This window comes from Sapajus apella, unplaced genomic scaffold (assembly GCF_009761245.1).
Source record: "Sapajus apella isolate SASKATOON/1434 unplaced genomic scaffold, GSC_monkey_1.0 scaffold52, whole genome shotgun sequence".
In the NCBI taxonomy this organism is placed as follows: domain Eukaryota; kingdom Metazoa; phylum Chordata; class Mammalia; order Primates; family Cebidae; genus Sapajus; species Sapajus apella.
In genome coordinates, this window is record NW_022436992.1 from 1,516,470 (window position 1) to 1,541,253 (window position 24,784).

At 38.8% G+C, this 24,784-nt stretch overlaps 2 protein-coding genes, 1 non-coding gene and 1 pseudogene across 3 annotated transcripts in view; 2 read left to right on the top strand and 2 right to left on the bottom strand.

Annotated features, from left to right (window-relative positions):
* The first annotated feature begins 3,164 nt into the window (after positions 1–3,164).
* On the top strand, positions 3,165–3,268 carry LOC116527054. The gene has a single exon (XR_004258366.1). It is a non-coding gene; the product is annotated as a small nucleolar RNA U13 (small nucleolar RNA).
* A 10,853-nt stretch (positions 3,269–14,121) lies between these two features.
* MRPL19 (mitochondrial ribosomal protein L19) lies at positions 14,122–23,294 on the top strand. Its single transcript, XM_032243471.1, has 6 exons — positions 14,122–14,262; positions 14,461–14,578; positions 19,738–19,856; positions 20,096–20,230; positions 22,302–22,483; positions 22,618–23,294. Exons 1-6 carry the CDS (start codon positions 14,160–14,162, stop codon positions 22,837–22,839), a joined length of 879 nt encoding a protein of 292 aa, XP_032099362.1. The 5' UTR covers positions 14,122–14,159; the 3' UTR covers positions 22,840–23,294.
* LOC116526829 lies at positions 18,680–19,259 on the bottom strand (annotated as a pseudogene).
* GCFC2 (GC-rich sequence DNA-binding factor 2) overlaps positions 19,353–24,784 on the bottom strand; it is a 53,792-nt gene continuing 48,360 nt past the window's right edge. The window contains exon 18 of the mRNA XM_032243469.1: positions 19,353–19,783. Coding sequence (XP_032099360.1) covers positions 19,732–19,783 — 52 coding nt within the window. The 3' untranslated portion in view covers positions 19,353–19,731. The remainder of the gene's footprint in view (positions 19,784–24,784) is intronic.

Here is a 24,784-nt window from a genome sequence, read left to right on the forward strand (position 1 = left end):
TGTGACTGGCTGTCAGGCCACGATTTACAGGGTAGCAACGTGCCCCTGCCTCTGAGTTCCTAAGAAATTCTACCCACTATTGTTCAGGGAGGAAAATTTCTCTGTTCGTTTCTTTTGTTTCTGCTCATGTGTTCTTCTGCTGGCTTCAGATCACGTTGGAGCTTTTCCCTCTTTTCCCCTCTTCAGTGGCCTCCCTTACAAGTGAAGGATGGCATCCTAAAACTCGCTTTCTCCTTTCCATGATGATAACTACTCTCCATTGTCAAACCAGGAAAGAGACCCACAATTTAAGACAGGCCTTGCTGAGTCATTCACAGAAGGCTTTCAAAAGGGAGTAGCACATATGCCAAATGGGTGAGCACTTCTGGAGCTCACTCTCTCTCTTTTTTTTTTTTTTTCCAAAACATCTTTGTTCAGTTTTTCAAAATGAGGTTCTCTCACCACCTGCATCCAATTCTCCTGGGACACCTGTTAAAATTGCAAATTCCTGTGCTTCGCCCCAGACCAGATCTATTCAATCCAATCACTAAGGGTGGAGCCTAAGACTCTCCAGGTTAAACAAGCACTCAAGCGAATTCTTAAGTACACAGGATTTGAGAACCACTGTTATAGGCTGAGAATTTTGATAATAAATTAACATCTCGTTTTATTTAATTCAGCCTCAAAATATCTCAGAGTAGTGCAAGGCTAGAATGTTTCCTTTCTTTTCTTTCCTTTTTTTTCCCTTCTTTTCTGTTTTTTCTTTTCCTCTTAACAGCAAAAGGATTTCTTCAAATGTGATCTCAGTCAGAGCTGCACTAGCTGGGCAGGGAAGGGGTAAGGATTGGTGTTCCACCCTCTGATTTCTACCTTAGCAAACTTTCTCTCTTCCCGGCCCTGAAAAGCACAGATTTAGGGATTTGATATGCCTGGTTTGAATCAAACTCTCATCACTCATTTGGCTGAGCAAAGTGACCTTGAACAGTTATTAAATTAGTGTTATTTTTATAAATTGGGAACTATTAATAATAGGTAACAGAGTTCTCTGGAGCATGGCCTTGACTCGAACACACTCCCTTGGTTGGCTGGGTGCCAAGGCCCATCAGACTAGGGCCCTCAGGTTTGTCTCCCCAGTAGATGAAAGGGTAGGTCATAGCCTTAATCAAATACTGTTTAGATTTCTGCCACGTCAAAGGTTTATTCACTACAAAATTCTGTCCCTACAATTGCAAGCATTTCACATCTTTTCTGATAAGCTGGCCTAAGGAATGTTAATACTGTTGGCTAAAATCTAGTGGCTTTTAATAGGCATTTTTTATTTTTTTTGAGACACAATCTTTCTCTGTTACCCAGGCTTGAGTGCAGTGGCACAATCATGGCTCACTGCAGCCTCAAACTCCCAGGCTCAAGCAATGCTCCTGCCTCAGCCTCCTGAGTAGTTGAGACCACAGGTACATGCCACCATACACAACTAATGTTTAAAAAATGATTTGTAGAGATGGGGGTTTTTCAATGTTTCCCAGGCTGGTCTCGAATTCCGGGGCTCAGGCAATCCTCCTGCCTTGACCTCCCAAACTGCTGGGATTATAGGTAGGAGCCACCGTGCCCATAAAACTTTCTTAAATAAATACTAATCAATGGTGTCCAAAACACTTTTCTTTAAAAATTAAAAAACTTGTTTCAAAGCATTTGTTAAGACAGTATGTTGCTGCAGTTTTTCCAAAAAAGTCAATGAAGTAATCATTTTATCACCAGCAAAAAGTGAGTGGTGTGTTTTACAACTAACACAAGTGACATGACTACCCTGTGGGGGATTATTTCTAAAGTGTATTTCTGGAGAGGTATTTCTGGACCTGCAGCTCACTTGTACCAAAGTCATGAGCTTTAATGCTGAGAGCACACAAACGGCTAGCCTGGGCTGTCACCTAAGTGACTGTTCTTTCTCCTTTGGGCAAGGGAAAGGCAGAGAATACAACCTAAGTCATTAGCTTCTAAGAGCTAAGTTTTAGTTAGTTATTCAATCTGGACCTTTTCATCGTTTTTAAAAAGACTATCAAGAGATCTGTTGATGTTTTCTCGTACAATTTAATTCATTTTTTGTTACATTTTTAAAATCACAAGTGCATCTTTGCTAATAATTTCAAGGCATATAAACATGTTCAAGCATCCTACATAATAAAGCAATTATTTTTCCTGCAACTTTAATTTTGAATGGTAATATTGGGTTTTATTTGGCTATTTTTTTAAAAAAAACACACACAAATTACATACCATAGTTGACTAACAGCATAGCAAACACTTGGTTTGTTTCCATTCCACATTCCAGAGTTCATCTAAAAAAAACTTGCATGAGATTTCCTTAGCTTTGGTGTCCTGAGGGCAGGCAGCAAGTACCCTCATTGTATAGCAGAACTCCCAGCCTAGTAGTAACTCCAACTATATTTACTAAACAGAATGAAGGAAGGATTAATAATGAATACATGATAAAGCAAAGTGAATAGGCCTCAAAGCTTGAGGAGCAGGGAGTTTTCTGGGCTCAGAATTGAAGGTAGAGGCCAGGCACAGTGGCTCACTCTCGTAATCCCAACACGTTGGGACGCCAAGGCAGACAGATCACTTGAGAGCAGGAGTTTGAGACCAGCCTTGCCAAATGGCAAAATCCCATTTCTACTAAAAATACAAAAATTAGCTGGGCATGGTGGCAGGTGCCTGTACTCTCAGCTACTCGGGAAGCTGAGGTGGGAGAATCGCTTGAGTCCAGGAGGCAGAGATTGTAGTGAACCGAGATTGCTCTACGGTACTCCAGTCTGGGGGACAGAGCATGATGCCATCCAAAAAAAAAAAAAAAAAAAAAAGGTGGATAGATAGCCTGCTGTGGCGATAAAGCCTTATTCTAACCTGTTTTGTGTGACCGGCTCAGATTTGACTACATGCTTGGGAAGAGGCAAAGGCTTAGAAGCAGGCAATCTTAGACCAGCTATGCAAGGAAGCCCTCACTATATTCACAGACAATGCTGTCTCTGACACATCTGAAGGACAGTCCTTGAAATTTAGGGAAAAGGACAATGGGTTCTTTAGTGACTTCAACCTGAAAGACTAATCTCAACCCCAAGTAGTGAGCTCAAAGGTATGTGAGGAACTTCAGCTGTCCTAACAGGAACATTTTCTTCAGAAATATCACCCAAATCCTTTTACGATTCATAAGCGTGATGATTGGGTTTTCACACTCCCGTGTAAGGTGTTCCTCCCTCTAACCTTATTACTACATTGGCGCCTTACTCAGTTGACATGAAAAAATAATATTTATCACCTGAACTTCAGGTGTGACTACAGCAGCTGCCCATAAGCTCCTCTCAACTCTGGATCTAGTTTGTAGGACTAAATCAACTACTTGTAGTTTCTGGGTAATGCAATTAGAAAGTGGATTTTGTATTGTTACTATAATTATGCACACTTCCTATAGCAAATATTAGAGGAGACATCCTCCATGGTTGTTTGTTTTTTGAGCTCCGACATGTCTTGCTGGGCATACCAAGAATGCAAGGACCTCAGCACTCTTTACCCAGGACATTTCTCAGGTGTGGGTTTGCTGTGGCCAACCATGAAGGATGAGGTTGTGTCACTTGAAACAAAGAATAGGTGTGTTTATTGCTTGCTATAAGAGCAGCATATTCCATAAATCCCAGTGCTCCTTAGCTGTGAAGTAAACCTACTATGTGTGCACCATTCATCTGGGCCTGTGGTGTCACCCATCTGAGACTTGGGAACAAGGAGAACCTTTGCAAACATGCTGATGCTCACACTAGGTCATGAATAATAAAGTGCTTTGTCTCCAACCCAGCAGTCTATGTCTTCTACCAGTGTTCATGAAACAAGATGCTAACTTATTTACGTTTAAGTATGGTAAAATCAAATCCCAGCTCCTTCAAACGTGTTACTTTTATAATAGCAAACCAGTCGCTTTGATGACAAAATTAGAAAAGATTCTTTTTTAACAAATTGCTATTTCCTTCCAAGCTTCTCTTGGTAGCCCTGATTAAAATGTTACAAGGGGCTAGGAAGAGAGGGTAATGGGGAATTATTTAATGACTATAGATTTTTTGATGGGGATGATCAAAAAGTTCTAGAGATGGGTGGTAGTGATGGTTGTACAATTGAATTGTCACTGACATGTGCACTTAAAACTGATTAAAGTGGTGTATTTTATACTATGCATATTTTACCACCATATAAAATAATACAAACAGAAATGAAATAAACCGATATGTTATTGGCATAAGAAAAGACAAAGCTAAAATCGCACACATACGCAAAAGTCCAGGCAAGACTCAAATAGTTATGTAAATAAATAAGTGTCCAAGATTGTACTTTATATCAGTAGGAAAAGGATGTTCAGCCCGTATATGAAGATTCACCCCTGTGAACCAAAAAGCCACAGCAGTCAAGATAATTACTCATATCTAATTAGATAGATTGACAAAAAGGAGAAAGCTCAAGAAGAGGCAGCTGTCACTACAGAACATCACACCCCAGCCCCACACTTAGGCGGAAGCACAGCAGCCCATCATCATGGTTTCTATCACCCTACATATCCAGGAACAACTTTTACAGTAGCATATGTCAGAAGCAATCTCTAAGAGTGTAGGTGTAATTGATATGAATCCTCCTAGGTTGGCATTTTTTTAGATACGCATGTCACTAAGGGTTTGCTGGTTGCAATCTTACCATGTTGGAAAAAAAATGTTGTTATAGACCCTTCTAGAAAACTCCTCAAGCAACAGAAATTATATTAGAAAGAATTTATAGACTTTATTAAGTAAAGTCTTGGTTTTCAGAATTCCGGATTAACATAGTATACCTCAACAGCCAATTACAAATGAGTATCAAGAAATATTAATATTTCCCCAGATAAGTTGGTAGGAGATGATGTACAAATAAATGTGGCATTGGGAATAGAACTTTGTGATTAATAAATACTTGAAGTCTAAAAACTCCATGTAAACAACAGTGAATTGATGCTATCACTAAGCCCTTTCCTCTGCACAGACAGAAGTTGCAGGACTCGGTTGGGTGGGCCTTGGCAGCACCTCTAAAGGGAATGCCTTTCTACTGTAAAATAACATTCTAAATGCATTTCAATACAAAGATTTGTAGGTTAAGCCCTAGTACATGTCTTGCCTAGGAGCTTAATCATTCCCAGAAATGGACAATTTTGCCCTTGGTTGTTTATATTTATAGGTGTAATTAAAAATATATGTTATTTATGATTTTATCATAATTTATATCACCATAATTGTCATAAAAATGATATCTAGATCCAGTTAATTATTAATTCTGTCACAGTTTTATGTATTACTGAATTGCCAGATTCTGGTTAGTCATTCCCATGATAATGAATATTGTTTTTTCTCCCCAAGATTTCTTTGAACAATTGAATGAACACTTCTGGCAAGACTGTCATCCATTAGAACATTCCAGAGCTCCCAGTGAGTTTATATTTAGTGCGATTAAGATGTAGAGCAGCTGGGTTAAAATGTTATAATTTATGTTTCATCCACTTGACATCGTCAATCTTTCAATATTTTTTTTGCACTCAATGCTGTAATTTGTGAACATTCATCATTTATCTCTTCTACAATTTGAAATAAAATGTTTCCAAGGTGGTCAGCCGTGTCTTATTTATTTATTTATTTATTTATTTTTATTTTATTTTTTAAGACAGGGTCTCTCTGTGTCGTCCAGGCTGGTGTGCAGTGGTGCGATCTCGGCTCACTGATACCTCCACCTCCCGCGTTCAAGTGATTCTCCTGCCTCAGCCTCCTGAGTAGCTGGGATTACAGGTGTGTGTCACCAAGCCTGGCTAATTTCTGTATATTTGGTCCAGATGGGGTTTCATCATTTTGATGAGGCTGGTCTCAAATTCCTGATCACAGATGGTCTGCCCACCTTGGCCTCCCAAATTGTTGGGATTACAGGAATGAGCCATCGCGCCTGGCAATCACTAGCATTTTAAATTTGTTTATGATATGTTTTTCATGTAGAAGATTTCAGTGGTAGTAATGTGAAACTTAATCTCTCTTTTTATGGCTTTGGGGTGTTTTCATCCTATTTAAGAAGACATACAATTTATTTTTTATTATAATGTCTTGCATGTTTTTCTTTTATGGTTATTTCTTTATTCCATTCAAAAGTTTTCATTTTTCAAAATTCAATTCCTAGAATAGATAATTATAAGGTTCATAGTCAAACAATACAAAAATGCATACAGTGAAAGTGCTAGCTCCAACCTTGTTTCTTCTTTCTCTAAGCCTTTTCCATCCCATGGAAGTTAAGTTCTTTCATGTGTGGGATATACATATATTTAATTATATATATATATATATAATATTCTTCCAGAAGTTCTTTATGCACATCAAGTAGATAGAAATGTAAGATACTGATTTTCCAAACTTGTGAAGTATGGATCAATCCATATTTTTTTCCACCAGGTATCTAATTGTCTGAACATCATTTATTGAGTAGTCCATCCTTTCCACATTTATTTTATTTTTATTATTATTTGAGACAGAGTCTCGCTCTGTCACCCAGGGTAGAGTGCAGCGGTGCAGTCTCAGCTCATTGCAACCTCTGCCTCCCAGGTTCAAGCGATTCTGTGCCTCAGCCTCCCGAAGTGCTGGGATTACAGTCGTGAACCACCGCACACGTCCTCCACATTGATTTTAAATGCCAGTTTGCCCGTATCATAAATTCTCATACACATGTGTAATTGTTTTAAGTTTTTAACTTTTATTCCTACTTTGTTTTTCCTGTGTCAACAATATATTTTTTCTTGTTCCTTTTTTCCAGGTTTGCTCCTCTGTGAAGCAATGGAACAGATTAGCAAATATGAACTGTTATGGCATTGTTTAATAGTCATTGCAATGAAATATTGGCTAGCTTTTAGAAGAGAAATATTATGCTTTTCTATATTTGAATGTGAAAATGATTTTGTGGCAGGCGGCTTGTAAGATGGCCTCCAATATTCCCCACCTCCTCATGCTTATGGCCTTGGGGTCCATTCCACTTGAATGTGAGCTGGATGTAGTGACTTGTTTCTAATGAATAGAATACGGTAACAGTGATGGCATGTTGATTGTTAGATTAGGTAACAAAAAGACTGTGAGACTGTGATTTCTGCCTTGTTCACCCTCTTGTTCTACTGCTGGCTCATTCTGAGAGAATCCAGGTTCCTGTTATGAGCTGCCCTATGGAAAGGCTCATGTGGCAAGGAACCAATGTCCCCAGCCAAGAGCCAGCAAGGACCTGGGGGCTGATTCTAGCCACAGGAATGAGCTGGGGAGCAGATCTTCCCTTGGTTGAGCCTTGAGTTGACCCTAGCCCCAACCAACCTCTTGATTGCAGCATTGTGAAAGACCTGGAGTCAAAATCACTCAGCTAAGCCCCTTCTAAATTTCCCACCCACAGAACCATACAATAATAAATATTCGTTGTTTTAAGCTGCTAAATTTAAGAGCAATTTATTAAATAGCAAAAGATAGTAAATAAAGGAGTGTATGTGTGGTGGGGGTGAGCTTATGAGGTAATATAAAGTTCTTTCATCCAGGCAAAATATATACTTCAAGGCCTTACAGATACAGATAATATTGATTTTGTAGAATCTGTCGTGGCCCTGGGTCTGACTTTGGATTTTGGAAGCCCAGAACCTGATTTTCATCATAGCATGAAATAGATACATCATTTAGGGGAGATTTACATGAACCGAATTTATGAAATTGATATGACAAAACTAAATGCTAGTTTATTAACTTATAAGTGAACAAAAAACAATCATGCTGACCAAAATACCAGAACATTTATGTCTTTGTGACCAGCACTTTCTCTCTCTTTAAAGGCAAAATGTAATGTCAAATATGGAAGGGGGCCGGGCGCGGTGGCTCAAGCCTGTAATCCCAGCACTTTGGGAGGCTGAGGCGGGTGGATCACGAGGTCAGGAGATCGAGACCATCCTGGTCAACATGGTGAAACCCCGTCTCTACTAAAAATACAAAAAATTAGCTGGGCATGGTGGCACGTGCCTGTAATCCTAGCTACTCAGGAGGCTGAGGCAGGAGAATTGCCTGAACCCAGGAGGCGGAAGTTGCGGTGAGCCGAGATTGCGCCATTGCACTCCAGCCTGGGTAACAAGAGCAAAACTCCGTCTCAAAAACAACAACAACAACAACAACAACAACAACAACAAAAAACAAGTATGGAAGGGGTTGCTTGATGAACACAGAACAAAGGGAGTTTAACATAGGTTCCAAGTATTTATTGGCAACAAGCTAAGGCTCCTATTAAGGATAATTTCATCAGTGGAATCAGATAACTTGACAACTGCTGTCTACAACTTCCTCCTGCATCTATGTCTGCTCCAGGATGGACTCATCAGTGGGCTTGGAAATTCCCCATATTTCCTGGCTAAGGCTCTTTCCTTTCCTGGCTAGGCACTGGCCAACTTTTCATGTTATAACTCTGGTTTTCTAGATTACCATTATGAATAATCCCTCTTTGGAATGAGAGTTCTTCTTCTTCCTTCATCTTGTTTCTTTTCTCTTTCTTTCTCCTCCTCCTCCTCCTCCTCCTTCATTCAGCAGCTAGCAAAGTACAGTGGCTCACAATTGTAATCCCAACACTTTCGGAGGCCAAGGCAGAGGGATCACGTGAACCGAGCAGTTTAAGACTAGGCTGGGGAACAAGATGAAACTTTGCCTCTACTAAAAATATAAGAATTAGCCAGGTGTAATGGTGCACACCTGTAATCCCAGCTACTTGGGAGGCTGAGGTATAAGAATCATTTGAACCCAGGAGGTGGAGGCTGCAGTGAACTGAAATCTTGCCACTGGACTCCAACCTGGCAACAGAGCAAGACTCTGTCTCCCCCCAACAAAAAAATAAAATTAAAAATTAAAATTAAAAAAAAAATCAGTGGCTAGATGTGTAGATTTGTTACATGGATATATTGAGTGATGCTGAGGTTTGGGCTTCTATTAATCCCATCACCCAAATAGTGAACATAGAATCCAATAGATACTTTTTCGTCCCTTGTCCATCTCACACCCTCCCTGCTCTTGGAATACCCAGTGTCTATTGTTTCCATCTTTATGTCCCTGAGTACCCATTTACCTCCCTCTTATAAGTGAGAACATTCAGTATTTGGTTTTCTGTTTCTGTGTTAATTCATTGAGGATAATGGCCCCTGGCTGCATCTATGTACCTAAAAAGGACTTGATTTCATTCTTTTTACGGCTGTGTAGTAGTCCATGACATATAGGTACATTTCTTTATCCAATCCACTATTTGTAGGCACCTGGTTTGATTCCATGTCTTGGCTATTGTGAAGAATGCTGCAATGAACGTATGAGTCCATATGTGTTTTTGGTAGAATAATTTATTTTCCTTAGGGTATATACCCAGTAATGGGATTTCCAGGTCAAATGGTAATTCTCTTTTTAGTTATTTTAAATCTCTAAGCTACTTTCCACAGGGGCTTAACTCATTTGTATTCCCACCAACACAGCAAAGTGTTTCCTTTTCTTCACAGTCTTGCTAACATTTGTTATTTTTTGACTTTTTAATAACGGGCATTCTGACTGGTGTGAGAATGGTATCTCCTTTGGTTTTGATTTGTCTAATGGTAATGTTGAGCATTTTTTCATACTTTTTTGGCTATATGTGTTCTTTTGAGAAGTGTCTGTTCATGTCCCTTGCCCACTTTTTAATGGTGTTTTTTCTTGTTCAATTATGTAAGTTTCTTATGAATTCTGAATATGAATTAGGCCTTTGTCAGATGCATAGTTTACAAATATTTTCTCCCATTCTGTAAGATGTCTGTTTACTCTGTTGATACTTTATTTCACTGTGCAGAAGCTCTTTATTTAGGTCTCAATTGTCAATTTTTGTTTTTGGTGCATTTGCTTTTGAGACTTAATCATAATTTCTATGTCTCTGTGAATGTCCAGAAGAGTATATCCTAGGCTTTCTCCCAGGACTTTTATAGTTTGAAGTCATACATTTAAGTCTTTAACCCATTTGTAGTTAATTTTTGTATATGGTGAGAGATAGTGGTCTAGTTTCATTCTTCAGCATATAGTTAGCCAGTTTTTCCAGCACCATTTATTGAATACATGTCGTTTTTCCATTGCTAATTTTTGTAGACTTTGTTGAATATGGATTTTAGAATTTTTTTTCTAGTTCTATGAAAAATGACAGTAATTTAATAGGAATGTTATTGAATATGTAAATTGCTTTGGGCAGTATGGACATTTTGGTTACATTGATTCTTCCAATCCATGAGCATGGAATGTTTTTCCATTTGTTTTCCATGTGTTTTGTAGCTCTTGTTGTAGGGATTTCATCTCTTTGGTTAGACGTATTCCTAGGTTTTTTGTTTTTTGGTTTTTGGTTTCTTTTTTTTTTGGTGGCTATTGTAAATGGAATTGCGTTCTTGATTTGGTTTTCAACTTGATTGTTGTTGGTGTATGGACATGCTACTGATTTTTGCATATTAATTTTGGATCCTGAAACTTTACTCAAGTTGCTTATCAGGCCTAGAAGTCTTTTAGTAGCATATTTAGGGTTTTCTAGGTATAGAAGATTCTTTTTTTGGATGTGTTAATAGATGAATCAAATTATAGTTTCCTCTTGCTGGCATCTTTAAAGTAAGTTTTACAAAAAGCTTTTCTTTTTTTAATTAGGTGAAGGATGTTAATTAACTCTCATAATCATTTCACATTGCATATGTATATCAAATCATGTTGTATACCTTAAATATATACAAATTTTATTTTCTGATCGTATCTTAATAAAGTTGGAAAAAATTCATTATGATCTATACATTTATCCTCAAACTTTATTTATGCATTATCTCAATTTGATCCTTACACCAACACATTGAGGTAGGTATATTTCCATCCTATTACCCACAAAGAAGTGAAGGCAGAGATGAGAACCTCTCTCAAAGATTAATAGCTAGTATATTTCAGAAATGATTTTACTGACTCTACCTCACAAATAGATCAAGAGATGGGGGAAAAAAATACCCCTTTCTATCACCATTGCCTCTACCTCTATTGTTTCCAAATTGGAGTAACTATCAGCATCACCTGGAGGATTTGTTAAAGCACAGATTGCTGGGTTCCATGCCCAGAGTTTTAAATTCAGTAAGTCTGGGAGTGAGACCTAAGAATTTGTATTTTAACATGTTCCCTGGTTAAGCTGACATTGCTCGTCAAGGGCTCACACTTTAAGAACCATTGTTTTGCTTCCAGGTTAGCACCATCTCTCTTTTGGAATATTCCAATAATTTCCTGCTTCCCACCCATTTTTCTAAAGTACAATCAGAGTGATCTACATAATTTTACTTGGAAATATTTATTGGGTGCCAGATACTCTACTAGAGGATGTAATAATGAGCAAAACAGACAAGGATCCTGATGTCACAATAACCTAAATCAGCCAGTTTGCCTGGAACACTTTCTTCCCTTGGCTGAACATCATGTAATGATGTTCATGATCTCCTTTCCATGGCTGTAAAACACAGACTTAAATAATTAAAGTTCCATTCTTGTAATCAGCTGACAAAATGGTTGAGGCAGCTCTGTGCTCGTTGATTTTGCTCCATGAAGTTGTTTGGTGAAATAATTTAAACTCCAGCTCATTCTCCACATTAGGATAAGGTCAAAATGGCCTGATGGATGTTGGGTGAGCACAAATGTGGGAGAAAATTAACTAAGATTCTTTAGGTTTATTCTTCTAGTTTTGTAAAACTCTACGAAACCACTCCTTCATCTGTAGAAGTGGGGAGGGCAGCAAGTATGTCTTGATAATGTCTAGTAAATCCTGCCATCTTCCTGTAAAGGTCTGTCTTATTTCTCTGCCCCTCCCCATAGGACCAATCCTAGCAAGAGCGAAGGTGAAGTGTTCTGGGTGTAGTTAATGCAGAAAAATCTTCACCACTACCAGTTATGATTATCTTTGCCTCTCCTCATTTTCACTCTTAAGGGCTTGAAGTCTACTTTTTTGCATAGGCAGAAGAGCCAAAATACTGCTCATCTGAAATTTTGGTTGTGCAATTTCTTGTCATTTATAGAATAAATTCTTATTCTAATCAAAGAAGCTAGAGTTAAAATAGAAGACCCTGTCTTTCTTCACAGCACCCTGAATTCTGTGCTCAAAACATGACCCTGTTCCTCAGGCTGATGAAACAGCTCACGTTCTTCAGGATGGCAAGCCAGAGTATGGGGGCCAAGCGGCAGAGGTTGGTTGATTTTTTGAGTATTTGATTTGTGTCCAAAGTAAACAGCAAGGCTTTAAACTGGGGAAAGACAGGAACAGGGTATGCATTTTGAGCCATCTTTTTTGGTTGCTGTGTGAAGGACTGGAGGTAACTAGAGGCAGGAAGACTAACGAGAAGGCTGTTGAAGGGATCTCCAGGGATCCTGAAGAGAAAAAATGGTGTCCTAGATTGGAAATATGGATAGGAGGATAAGAAAGTATATGGATTCCTGAGATATCTGGTGGTGCCAGGAATAGTTTTTGGAACTTCATCCAGGAGAATATACAGAGGAATCAAGGATAACACTGAGATTTTTGGTTAGGCAAGAGAGTAGATGCTGAACTCATTTCTTGAGATAGTCAATACTGGAAAGGAAGTCTAGAACTCAGTATGGATATGCTGAACTTGAGGTAGCTTTGGGACACTAATGCAACTGGAATGACCAATATATAGTTAAATAATCACATTACTCTTAAGTGTTAAATCCTTCTATTTTGTCACCATTGCTGAAATAACAAATACCAAATTTCTTTTTTGGTATGTTTGTTTCTTTTTCTTTTCTTTCTTTTTTTTTTTTCTATTTATTTTATTTATTTATTTTTAAGATGGAGTTTCACTCTTGTTGCCCAGGCTAGAGTGCAATGGCACAATCTTGGCTCACTGCAACATCTGCTTCCTAGGTTCAAGTGATTCTCCTGCCTCAGCCTCCCAAGAAGTTGGGATTACAGGCATCTGCCATCACATCTGGCTAATTTTTGTATTTTTAATAGAAACGGGATTTCACCATGTTGGCCAAGCTGGTCTCGAACTCCTGATCTCAGGTGATCCGCCCAGTTCGGCCTCCCAAAATGCAGGGATTACAGGTGTAGTCACTGCACCTGGCTCTGTGTTTGTTTCTTAGAGACACGGTCTCACTATGTTGCCCAGGCTGGTTTCCAACTTATGTGCTCAAGGGATTCTCCTGCCTTGGTCTCCCAAAGTGCTGGGATTATAGGCATGCCCCATCATGCCCAGTCATTTCCCATATTTCTTAACTAGACTTACAATTCACCTTTTTTAGCTTTACTTCTCCCACCTATCCATATCCACAGTTGCCCAGCCCAAATTCATTTGGGTTCCTCAAAGGCTTAATGCATTCTGTAGTCTCAAGGACTTTGGGCCAGCAGTTCTGTCAGAAACTATTCAATTCTCCTTTCTGTGCATTCAACAAAGAATTAGTAAAATTAGCTGGGAGTGATGGTGCGAGACTGTAGTCTCAGCTACTCAGAAGGCCGAGGTGAGAGGATTGCCTGAGCTCAGGAGTTGGAGGCTGCGGAGCCATGATCAGGCCACTGCACTACAACCTGGACAACAGAGAAAGACCTTGTCTCAAAAAAACAAAACAAAAGAAAAACAAAGATTTAGGTAAGGCCCAGGTAGGTGCTAGGTGCTGGGATAAAACGGTGAGCAAAAAGACTTTGTCCCTTCCATTGCCTCATTACACTATAATGGCAGATTTAAATACTAATCTAATAATTACATAAGAAAGAAAGAATTGCAAATGAGATCAGAGCTGCCCATCAAGGCACCTAGTGGGAATGGGGGCCTACAATGATTTTTGCATAGCGAAAGCTTGCCTGAGAAGATAGTTGATTCAGAGGTGGGAAGGAAAGAGGTTTCTAGGCTGGGAGAACACCCCTGTGGGAGAGGTGTAACTTGGCGCATTATGGATAACTAGAGAAATTTGCACTTTTCCTAAGACATCAGGAAAGTAGTTGGGGAGAGACTTATTCATTTTGTCCCATAGCAGCCGCCATCCGGTGGCAGGTAGTTGCAAGCGCATCGCACTGATTACTGGGAGTTGTAGTCTTGACGTGAGCTAGCAGACATGGCGTCCTGCATTGCAGCGGGGCAAGGGGCTGCAATGGGCCTAGGCCGGAGTTTCCAAGCAGCCAGGACGCTGCTCTCCGCGCAGACCTCTGTCGCCTGCAGTAAGTGGAGCGGGACTTGCGAGCGCTGGGGCGTTAGGGGCCCAGGGTCAGGATGGGGGAGGCGAGCCTGGAGATCAGAGGCAACCCCGGTGTTGGGGGAGATGGCGGGAGTCTGCAAGATCTCAGGGCGGGCACTAGAGCCCTGACCTCCGTAGTCCTGACTTCTGTCGTCCTGACCTCCGTCGTCCTCTCTCCCAGGGTTTCATGCGGGGAATGTCCGGCAACAAAGCACTGGGCCTTCTGAGCCCGGCGCCTTCCAGCCGCCGCCGAAACCAGTCTTTGAGGATAAGCACCGCCTCGCTCAACAGGAACGCAGGTGAGGCTCTGCCCTGGCGCCGGGCCGGCAACTGGGGTCGATGCGCGCGTGAGCGCATTCACGTTGGACGTTCCGGCTCTAAGTCGGGGAGTGCACCTCCCTCCGCACGTGGGGGTGTGTAAGATTCCTGAGCCTGCGTTTGTAAAGCGCACCTCTCTGTTCTGTCTTCTTCGCGTCTCCCCAAACCAGCATAGAACTTCTTTGCAGTTAATTATTGAGTCAGAACTTCAAGTAGGGATTCCCGGTATTTTAAGCACTTTCTTCTGTGGTATTTGTCCTATACCAGAATTTTTCTCTGAGGTACATCCTATTTGTACTGGTTTACGTTCACGAGCCGTTCTTTTCTTTCAAAAGACCCTTAACCCTGGATAGGAATCGATTGGCCAACTTAAAAAATTTGTTATGGTTTAGGTTGGAAGTTTTGGCAGACATGGCATAGTAAAAATTGCCACTGAATTGTGTCTGAAACTTACTTATCAAAACAGTGTGCATAAAAACTTAAATGAGTGGTGGTAATTTTGAAGATACATGTAAATTTGAAGGACTTAAGACCTGAAAAGAGAGCTGTGTAACAATCTTTTTAAAAAGCCAGATTTTAGAGGAAAAACCTGATATGATTATAGACTTCTTGAAAAGCCTGTAGGTTGTTGATTGGATTACTTCTGGGATTTTTCTTTTCTTTTCTTTTTTTTTTTTTTTTTTAATTTCTGAGACTCTTGCTCAGTCATCCAGGCTGGAATACAATGGTGATCTTAGCTCACTGCAGCCTCAAACTCATGGGCTCCAGTGATCCTCCCGTCTCAGCCTCCTGAATAGCTGGAACTACAGGCACCACACCTGGCTTTTGTTGTTGTTGTTTAACATTTAAAATATTCCACGGATTTAAATAGAAGTAAACTTGGAGGTAGAGAACCTAGAAATTCAGAAAATATTTCCTAATAAAAACTTTTTTTTTTTGAAGGTAAAACTAGAGTCCATCTGTCTCTCTTTTTTTTTGGTTTTGAGACAGAGTTTTGCTCTTGTTGCCTAGGCTGGAGTGCAGTGGCACGATTTTGGCTCACTGCAACCGCCGCTTCCTGGTTCAAGCCATTCTCCTGCCTCAGCCTCCCAAGTAGCTGGGATTACAGGCATGCACCACTACGCCCAGCTAATTTTTGTATTTTTAGTAGAGACGGGGTTTCATCATCATGGCCAGGCTAGTCTCCTGACCCTCAGGTGATCCATCCGTGGAATATCTCCCGTAAAGGGTGATATTTAATAGAATTCACGTAAATAGGAATGTAAATTATATACTCTGGAGAAAAATTTGACAGAATTTGGTAAGTTTGTGTATATCTTCTCAGAAGGCACACAGCCGAAAGAAACTCTAACATGTATGTACAAGGAGACAAGTACAAGAATGAATGTAACAGTATTTTTTGTCACAAAAATTCAGAGGCAGCCTACATATCCATCAGTAGGTGAATAGGCAGATACATTCATGTGACAGAATATTGTACAGCAGTGAAAAATGAACTAGCGCTAACTTTTATACATGGATGATTTTACAAATATGTGTGTAAAGAAACCCTTTAGAATCATTAATGTAGTAGGATGTTATTTTTGTGAAGTTTAAAACTATAGGCTGGGTGTGGTGGCTCTCAGCACTTTGGGAGGTGAAGGAGGGCAGATCATGAAGTCAGGAGTTTGAGACCAGCTTGGCCAGCATGGTGAAACCCCCATCTCTACTGAAAAAAAAAAAAAAAAAAAAAAAAAAAAAAAAAAAAAAAAAAAAAAAAGCCAGTGTTGGTGGCATGTGCCTCCCAGCTACTCGGGAGGCTGAGGCAGGAGAATTGCTTGAACCCAGGATGTGGAGGTTGCAGTGAGCTGAGATCACTCTACTGCTCTCCAACCTGGGCAACAGAGCAAGACTCCATCTCAGAAAAAAACAAAAAACTGTACTAAACAATATATGTTGCCCAGACATATATGCATATGTAAAGTAAAAAGAAATGTAAGGGGGACATTCTGAAACTTTTCGGAACAGTCAAACCTCTTTACCGCTAGTGGTACCAGCTGACATTATGTGTCTCCTGATGTGACAGAATAAGTTGTTCACCTCATCATCTCTGTAATATTCTAAAATTGTTTAATCTTAGTCTAGGCATGTGGAAACAATCCAGAATCTAGGAATAAGATAGTAGGCCTTGACTGTTCAAAACATTTAATGTTATAAAAATACAAAGATGGGGAAAAGTCCTAGTTTAAGAGACTAACAACCAAATATGATTGATCTGTGAAGCTTGATTGTATTTTGAAGGGCAACGAATAGATGTAAAATACCTTCCCAGGTTAATGACATGTATTTGAGTATGCACTCTGTATTAGATCAAGCTTGTTTAACCTGCAGCCCATCGTGTAGCCTCGGACAACTTTAAATGTGGCCCAACACAAATTTGTCAGCTTTCTTAAAACATTATGAGATTTTTTTTTGCCTTTTTTTTTTTGGCTCACCAACCATTCTTAGTTTGTTTTATGTGTGGCTCAAGATAATTCTTCCAGCATGTCTCAGGGAAGCCAAAAGATTGGAAACTTTTGTATTGGATTATGTTTTCAAATTAATGCTAACTTTTATAGGTGTCATAAGGGTATCACGATAATATAGGTGCCAGTCCTTATTCTTAGAATAAGCTTTCTAAATTATTGAAGAATGAAATGCCTTGCTTTTCCATTTTTTTGAGACAGAGCCTTGTTTTGTCACCCCGGCTGGAGTGCAGTGGCATGATCTTGGCTCTGTAACCTCCCACTCCTGGACCCCTCCCTACTCAGCGTCCCAAGCAGCTGGGACTACAAGTACCAGCTTTTTAAATTTTTTAGTTTTTTTTTTTTTTTTTTTTTTTAAAAACGAGGTCTCACTATATTGCCCAGGCTGGTCTGGAACTCATAGGCTCAAATGGTCCACCCTCCTCAGCCTTCCAAGTGTTGGGATAACAGATGTAAGCCACCATACCTGGCTGACATTTTCAAATGGTTCAGAAAAAAATGATATATATACGTAAAGCAAATACAGCAAAATTTGAGCAGTTGGTAAAAGTAAATGAAGGATCTACAGGTGTTCATTGTATTACTATTTTTGGTAGGTTTTAAAATTTTCAAAGTAGAAAATTGAAGAAAAATTCATGGGGATAATCGCCAAATTTAGGATAGTAATTATAGGGAGTAAGAAGGAATACACAGTGGCTTCCACAATATTGATAATTTATTTCTTGAGGTGGGTGATAGAGACATAAATATTCATTGTACTGTCATTTATATTTTTTATGTAAATATTTCATGAGTTTAAAATTAGTTATAGAAGCAAAAAGGAAAATTACTATTTTTTTTGAGCAAAAGGATTTCACCTTTATAAGACTCATAATTTTTATATAGCTTCATTTCTGCAATCACAACAAGCCTGAGATAAACAGGCAGGGTCAAATCATTCTGTTTTTACAGAGGGAGAACTAGGAACTCAGGGAAATCAAAATGGGGACATTAATGGGATTTCTTTCATTTCTTAAATGAGAATTTATGGTGAATTTTTTATTCTAAAACAAATACCTCACCTTGGCCAAAAATGGGACATTACCCAAGGTTCCCTACTAGGCCAGAGGAGAAAAGGAAGGGCTTATCTCCTACAGAGGCACAAACAAGGCAGACTAGGACCCAGCAGTCGCCTAAGGCCCAAGGGTCTCCAGTTAGGAGAATGTGAAATGCAAGGATGTGGGACTGGCCTAAGGTATAGGAGGAGCAGGGGGAAAAACAAGAATTATTAATCGTGGTCAAGGAGCAAAGAGCACTATGAAGCCTCAGGATTTCTTCAAGGGATACTGCTGTGCCAGGTCTAGAGGGCAGAAAGATACAACCATGAGACACCAGGACTACCAAGCTGATGGGGTTACCTGGCCTTTGGACAGCACCTTACTATATGCAGTAAGGAAGCAAACTAGAAAGGCTGCAATGCTAGGGGTTCAGAGACAGTCAATAGGGAGTAGAAGGGCCTCTGCTGCTCTGGGAAGATTCTTACAGGGTAAATAAGCTCTTACTGTGCCTAAGAGAAAGGGAGAGGGAGGCAAGGATGTGTCATGGCCTTAACTTTCTAGAGGTTCATATTTATTGGCATTTGACTTAGAGTCCTCACCATGGGCAAGGCGCAGCCCTGGGCCATGGATAGGAAAATCAGCATTGTACTTTCTCCTCAATTCCATCTGTTAATCCACCAGGCAAATCCCTCCCACCCTCACCTGTCATCCAAAGAAGATAAAATGGTTCAGGGACATAATGTGCTGAAGCTGTGTCTCTGGATTTGGAGATCACTCCTCGATTTTTCACTTCCACACGATTCCTTGGGGCAGGCAACCAGTGAATGACACTGCATATACACCTGGCTTAAAGTTACTGACTTGCTGCCACTTGGAGATCTAGCTGTCCTCTGGACTCATCATTGCAATGATTCCATCAAAGGAAGAGCTAGTGTGGTCATATACCATCTCTCGGTTACTCTTCATCGGTACATAGGCATCACAGTTGTCACAACCATCATATTCAAACTGGTCTATAGACTTGACCAGCAAACACAGCAAACAAGCCCATAGATGCCGCAAGTTCTTTGGCACCGTCTCCGGGGCCATCTTCTGTGATCAAGAAGATCATTTTAAAAGTCCATTTATAATACTGATTTATATGTTTATGTATTTTCTGACATAATTTACTGTAGCCTGTATAGCTAAGTATGAGGCTTGTAGTTATGGTTGTAGGCTTTAGAGATTGATAGACATGCCTACATTTAAATCTTCACAGATTTATAGCTATTATGGTAATGGGTTATTCACCTTTTTTAAGCTTCAGTTTCTTGCTCTGTAAAAAGGAGATGACACCAAACCCACATGGTTGCTAGAAGGATTAATTTATGCAATAGACATTTCATAAAGCTTTTAACAAAATACCAGGTCAGTACTCAGGAATTGTTAGCTATTTTCATGAGCATTGACAATTTTAGAAGTAAGATTGACTTTTATTTAGACAATGAAGAATAAAATGTCAATATCATATTCTTTAATTTCTTTGAAAAGCAACAATTTTTCTTCTAGCGGCCTTTTAAGTTTACTTTTAATTAATTAATTTATTTATATTTTTCACAGGTTCTTGAGTCCTGAATTCATTCCTCGAAGGGGAAGAACACATCCTCTGAAATTTCAAATAGAAAGAAAAGATATGTTAGAAAGGAGAAAAGTACTCCACATTCCAGAGTTCTATGTTGGTCAGTAAGAGCTGTATGCTTTTATTATTAGTGATTGGATCGTTAGTTTCTTTGCATAAAGACGATTGTTTTTTACGTACCTAGGTTATGCCATATGAGGTATTTATTCCTACATTAAAAGATTTAGGCAGTTAAGAAGTTATCTAGAAATGCCGTTTGTTTGTTTCTGCATCTTATATAAAGTTTACTTCTCAGCTGGGTGTGCTGAAAAAAAGTTCACTTCTCTTTTGAACTTGTAGGAAGTATTCTTCGTGTTACTACATCCGACCCATATGCCAATGGAAAAATCAGCCAGTTTCTGGGGATTTGCATCCAGCGATCAGGAAAAGGACTTGGAGCTACTTTTATCCTTAGGAATATTATTGAAGGACAAGGTAAGTTTTATTTCATCATTTTCAGTGTCTAGAAAATGTTATCACAGGATTTCTTCTTGTTTCTGCATCCTGGTATAAGAAATCTGAAACTTGAAAGTAAAAGGGGACTCTGAGGGAAGATGTGGAGCCTGTGGCTTTAAAATGGATTGAGATTTGAGGTTAATGATTAAATATGGTTGATGATCTTCTTTCTCTTGAAGGCTTCCTATATTATTGGAACAACAGTCATTAGAAGTAGACTTCGCAAACCATGGCAACATCAAAGCGGGGAAATAAGTGACTATAAAGCAGTATGGGGATATTCCTTTTAGGAGTAAATAACCCATGAGTACTTTAAGACAAACGTTAATGTCCTCATGAATTACTTGCTCCTAAAATGAATACCCACATTTTACTTTATGTTATGACACAAAACAAAATCATCACTGTTTTATATGATTTGGGAGGAATTTTAAAAAGGCAAAATTGTGTTTGTATACTATTCCTAATAGGCAGAGGAACAAGTAGTAAAACTAGCAAGATTATGAATTAAAATGGCAGGTAAAGTTAAGTTTATAAAGTTGTATGCTTCATGATTTCCAACAACAAAGTATTCTTATTTTCAAAGATCGTGAGAGCAGTTGCTGTCTTGCTTATTCTGTAATGACCTAGTGGGCTGTGCATGTAGGCATTCAGCAGGACTTGATTGATCACAGAAATTTGTGCCTTAAATCAGGTCAAGTACTTGGAGAAGCCTTGTAATAGAAGTAAATGAGCATAGGAGTGAGTCATTTGATTTTCTTTAAGCATTAAGATGTTAATAGTTTCCACTCTGCATGGTTCTAGTCAGTCAGCTGTGAGATACTGTACTTGAAGTACTGGACACATAATACTCAAAAAGGATTAGCTCCCTCTTGCCATTCTCTATAATATGTCTGACTATTGTAACCCAGTTCAACCTTCCCCATCACTGCTTCCTGCATTAGTGTTTCCTTCTTGTCCAGAGGCTTTGTATACCATCTATATAATGATAACTTCCAAATTTATAACTCCAGGACTGACCCTTTTCAAGTTCCTGATTTGCATATGCAACTACACGATCAATACTCTATTGAGATGTCTTATCATCATAATTTGAAAACAGAACCTTTTATTTTCCCTTGCACAGTGTTCCACTCACAGTCTTTTCTATTTCCATAAATGGTACCACTGTCTACCTACTTATTTTCACACATGCAGTCAATCAAGTTTTCTTGGCACAGTTTCCAAAAGCTATATTGCAATTTTGTCTGTTCTTCCCTCTCCATTGCTGTCACCCTCATCCATGTCACCATCATCTGCCTGCATTTGTGCAGTCTCTCTGGTTTACATTTCTGGTGCCTTACTCTGTTTGTGCTGTTGTGACAAAATGCTACAGACTGGGTAATTTAGAAAGAACAGAAATTTATTTCTCACAGTTCTGGAGGCTGGGAAATCTAAGATCAAGGTGCAGGCAGGTTTGGTATTTCATAAGGCCTCCTTCCCTGCTTCTGAGATGGTGCCTTGTTGCTTGTGCTCTGGAAGGGCCAAGCACTGTGCCCTCACATGGTGAAAGGTGGAGGGGCAATAGGCAAAACTAGTTCTCTCCAGCCCTTTAAGCAACTAATCCTTAATCAAAGGAGCTTCTAACCAAAGTTGGAACTTAAAAATTTACTTACCCCTTTTGCATCATAAATCTTATACTCTTAACATGGAAGACTGATTTTTCTTCAAGTTATTGGGAGATAAAAACATGACATAGGGAAGAATTCAAACTTTCTCTGAAGTTACTACTATGAGAATTGAAAAGATATGTGACAACATATTTATAAAAGCCAGTTTTTCTTTTTTAGACTATCATTCCAATTCAGACTTTCTCACTTTATATTTAAATGGGTTTTAGCTTATTTCTATATCTTTCACTAATCTTTATCTTAAAAATTTCAAATTAAAAGCACATTTTCTACATGCAGAACTTTGTGCTAATTCCTTTATGAAATGCTTTTACTGTAGTATGAGACATGTATAGGAATGCGGACTTAGATTGTAAGAATATGTTTTCGTTTCTATTTAGGTGTCGAGATTTGTTTTGAACTTTATAATCCTCGAATCCAGGAGATTCAAGTGGTTAAATTAGAGAAACGGCTGGATGATAGCTTGCTATATTTACGAGATGCCCTTCCTGAATATAGCACTTTTGATGTGAATATGAAGCCAGTACCACAAGAGCCTACCCAAGAAATTCCTGTTAATATGGTATGTGTTATACATTTGAAACTAGAAGTTCAAGTTTAAGAAAGGATCATCTTAATGAAAACTTCAGAAGAATTTTTGCTTATGCCTATCAGCCTAATTATTTTTTTCTTTTCTTTTTCTTTAATCTTCCTTAGCTGAAAGTGAAAATGAAGCCTAAGCCCTGGTCTAAACGCTGGGAACGCCCAAATTTTAATATTAAAGGAATCAGATTTGATCTTTGTTTAACTGAAAAGCAAATGGAAGAAGCTCAGAAGTGGAGTCAGCCGTGGCTTGAATTTGATATGATGAGGGAGTATGATACTACAAAAATTGAAGCTGCAATATGGGAAGAAATTGAAGCATCGCAAAGGTCTTGATTCTGAGAATGAATTTGGTTAGTTGCAGAGGATATATTGGCTCTAAGAGGATATATTTTGAGACCAATTTAATTTCATTTATAAGAACATAGTAATTACGTGAACTAAGCCTTCATTATTTTATTAATACTTTTTTTCTAAAATAAAACTTATGCACCAGTTTATTACTCTAAAAAGAGAATTACACATGCCAAATGGTCCCCTGTCCATTTGCCTATTGGAGGCAAAGCTACAATAGAAGTCAGAGCATCACCAGAATGTTCTTTAATGAGCATGTAATCTGAGCAAGGGGAATAGATGGCATGATTTTTTGTAAATTGTGAAATGTTTATAAACACAACGTATGATTTACAGAATAATAAAATAAACATTCATGTACCCACTATCAGGTTAAGAAATAGAACATTTAGTAATATCTAAGAAGGTTAAGAAATAAAACATTTAAAAAGATCTAAGACTCCTGTATGTCTGCAATTGTATCCCTTTCCTTTTTAAATGTAAATATCTTGACTTGTTAATCATTCGCTTGCATTTCTTTTAGTTTACTTCTAACATATATATTCTTCAACAATATAATTTCGAAAAACCTGTTAGCCAGTATAAAGGGGCAGTATTGCTATTACTGCATGAAGGCTTCAAGGAAAACATTACAGTCTTTGGGTCACAGTCTGGCGTCAGCCGCCCCTGAGAGTTTACAAAAGCCAATTTTGAGCACGTTCATAGCCAAGGTTAAGAGTGAGTTCTGCTAAACAGAAGGCTCACGACAGGGTATGTGGCAGGATTATAGCATGGACTGGGTAACTGAATGTGACAGAAATGTGGTTAAAGGAAGTAAACTTTTTTTTATGCTCACAGCATGATGAATCAAACTCTATTTTAGGATTAGGTCAAAACAGTACCTTTAGGATGATATGAGTGCTGTTGCTGATCCATACAGCATAGATTGGAAAGCTAGGATATAATCATACATTCTAAAGAAAAGCATATAATTTGGTCCATATTCACCAGAGCATACTGTTGCTCAGGTTAAAAAGTATAGTAGTATCCTAAATCTTGCAGGCAACTCTCAACCTGTCCATTGAGTTACCTTCAGATCTGCCCTCTGGTTCCTAGCTGTCTTAGGACTAACTTCTTTCCTGCGCTCAGCTGCTTTCTAGATTCCATTATTGAGTACTAACTTGTTTTGTTGGATCACATCCTTTGGTAGCTTCTAGAGGAAGTTTGTGTGGTGGTAAAGTTTTTGAGACCTTGCATGTCTTTCATGTTTGATTGATACTTTATACATTTAGGTGGGAAGTAATTTTCCTTCAGAACTTTAAAAATATTGTTGCTCCATTTTCTTAATTTCCATTGTTGTATTGAGAAATCCAAAGCCATTTTGATTTCTGTTTCTCATATAAATTTCATGATGATGTGCCTTGGTGTGGGTCTATATTTATCCATTTTATTGCGCTTCAGGTGAATCTTTCCAAGGTAGTAATTCATTTCTGTCGGATTTGGGAAACGTTTAGCATTGGTTGATGATTTATTCTCTGCTGCTTTGTTCTCAAAACTTATTTGGATGTTGGATATCCAGCACTGGGTATCTGTTTTCTTACCTCCCTCCCCGACCCCAGTCTCTTGTTTTTTAGCTCTTTAGCTCCATCTTCCGACTCTTTGCTATTTTTAAATCTTAAGAACCCTTCTTGCTTTGTGAAAGTTTCTTTTCTTATAACCAAAAAGCCTTTATCTATGGGTTTGTTCATAGATAAGGTGATTCATTATAGTGTTTGTATTTTTTCATTTAAAATAGTTTGCATATCTGTTTCCTCCAAATTTCTTTCTGTATTTATTTTTGTTGTCTATATTTCAGGCTTTTCCAGGATATCTGGCAATCCTTGGCTGTCTTCTTATGGTTGAATGAAGGACTAAAAAACTTGGAAAGCCTTGGACTTGTGGGAAGGGG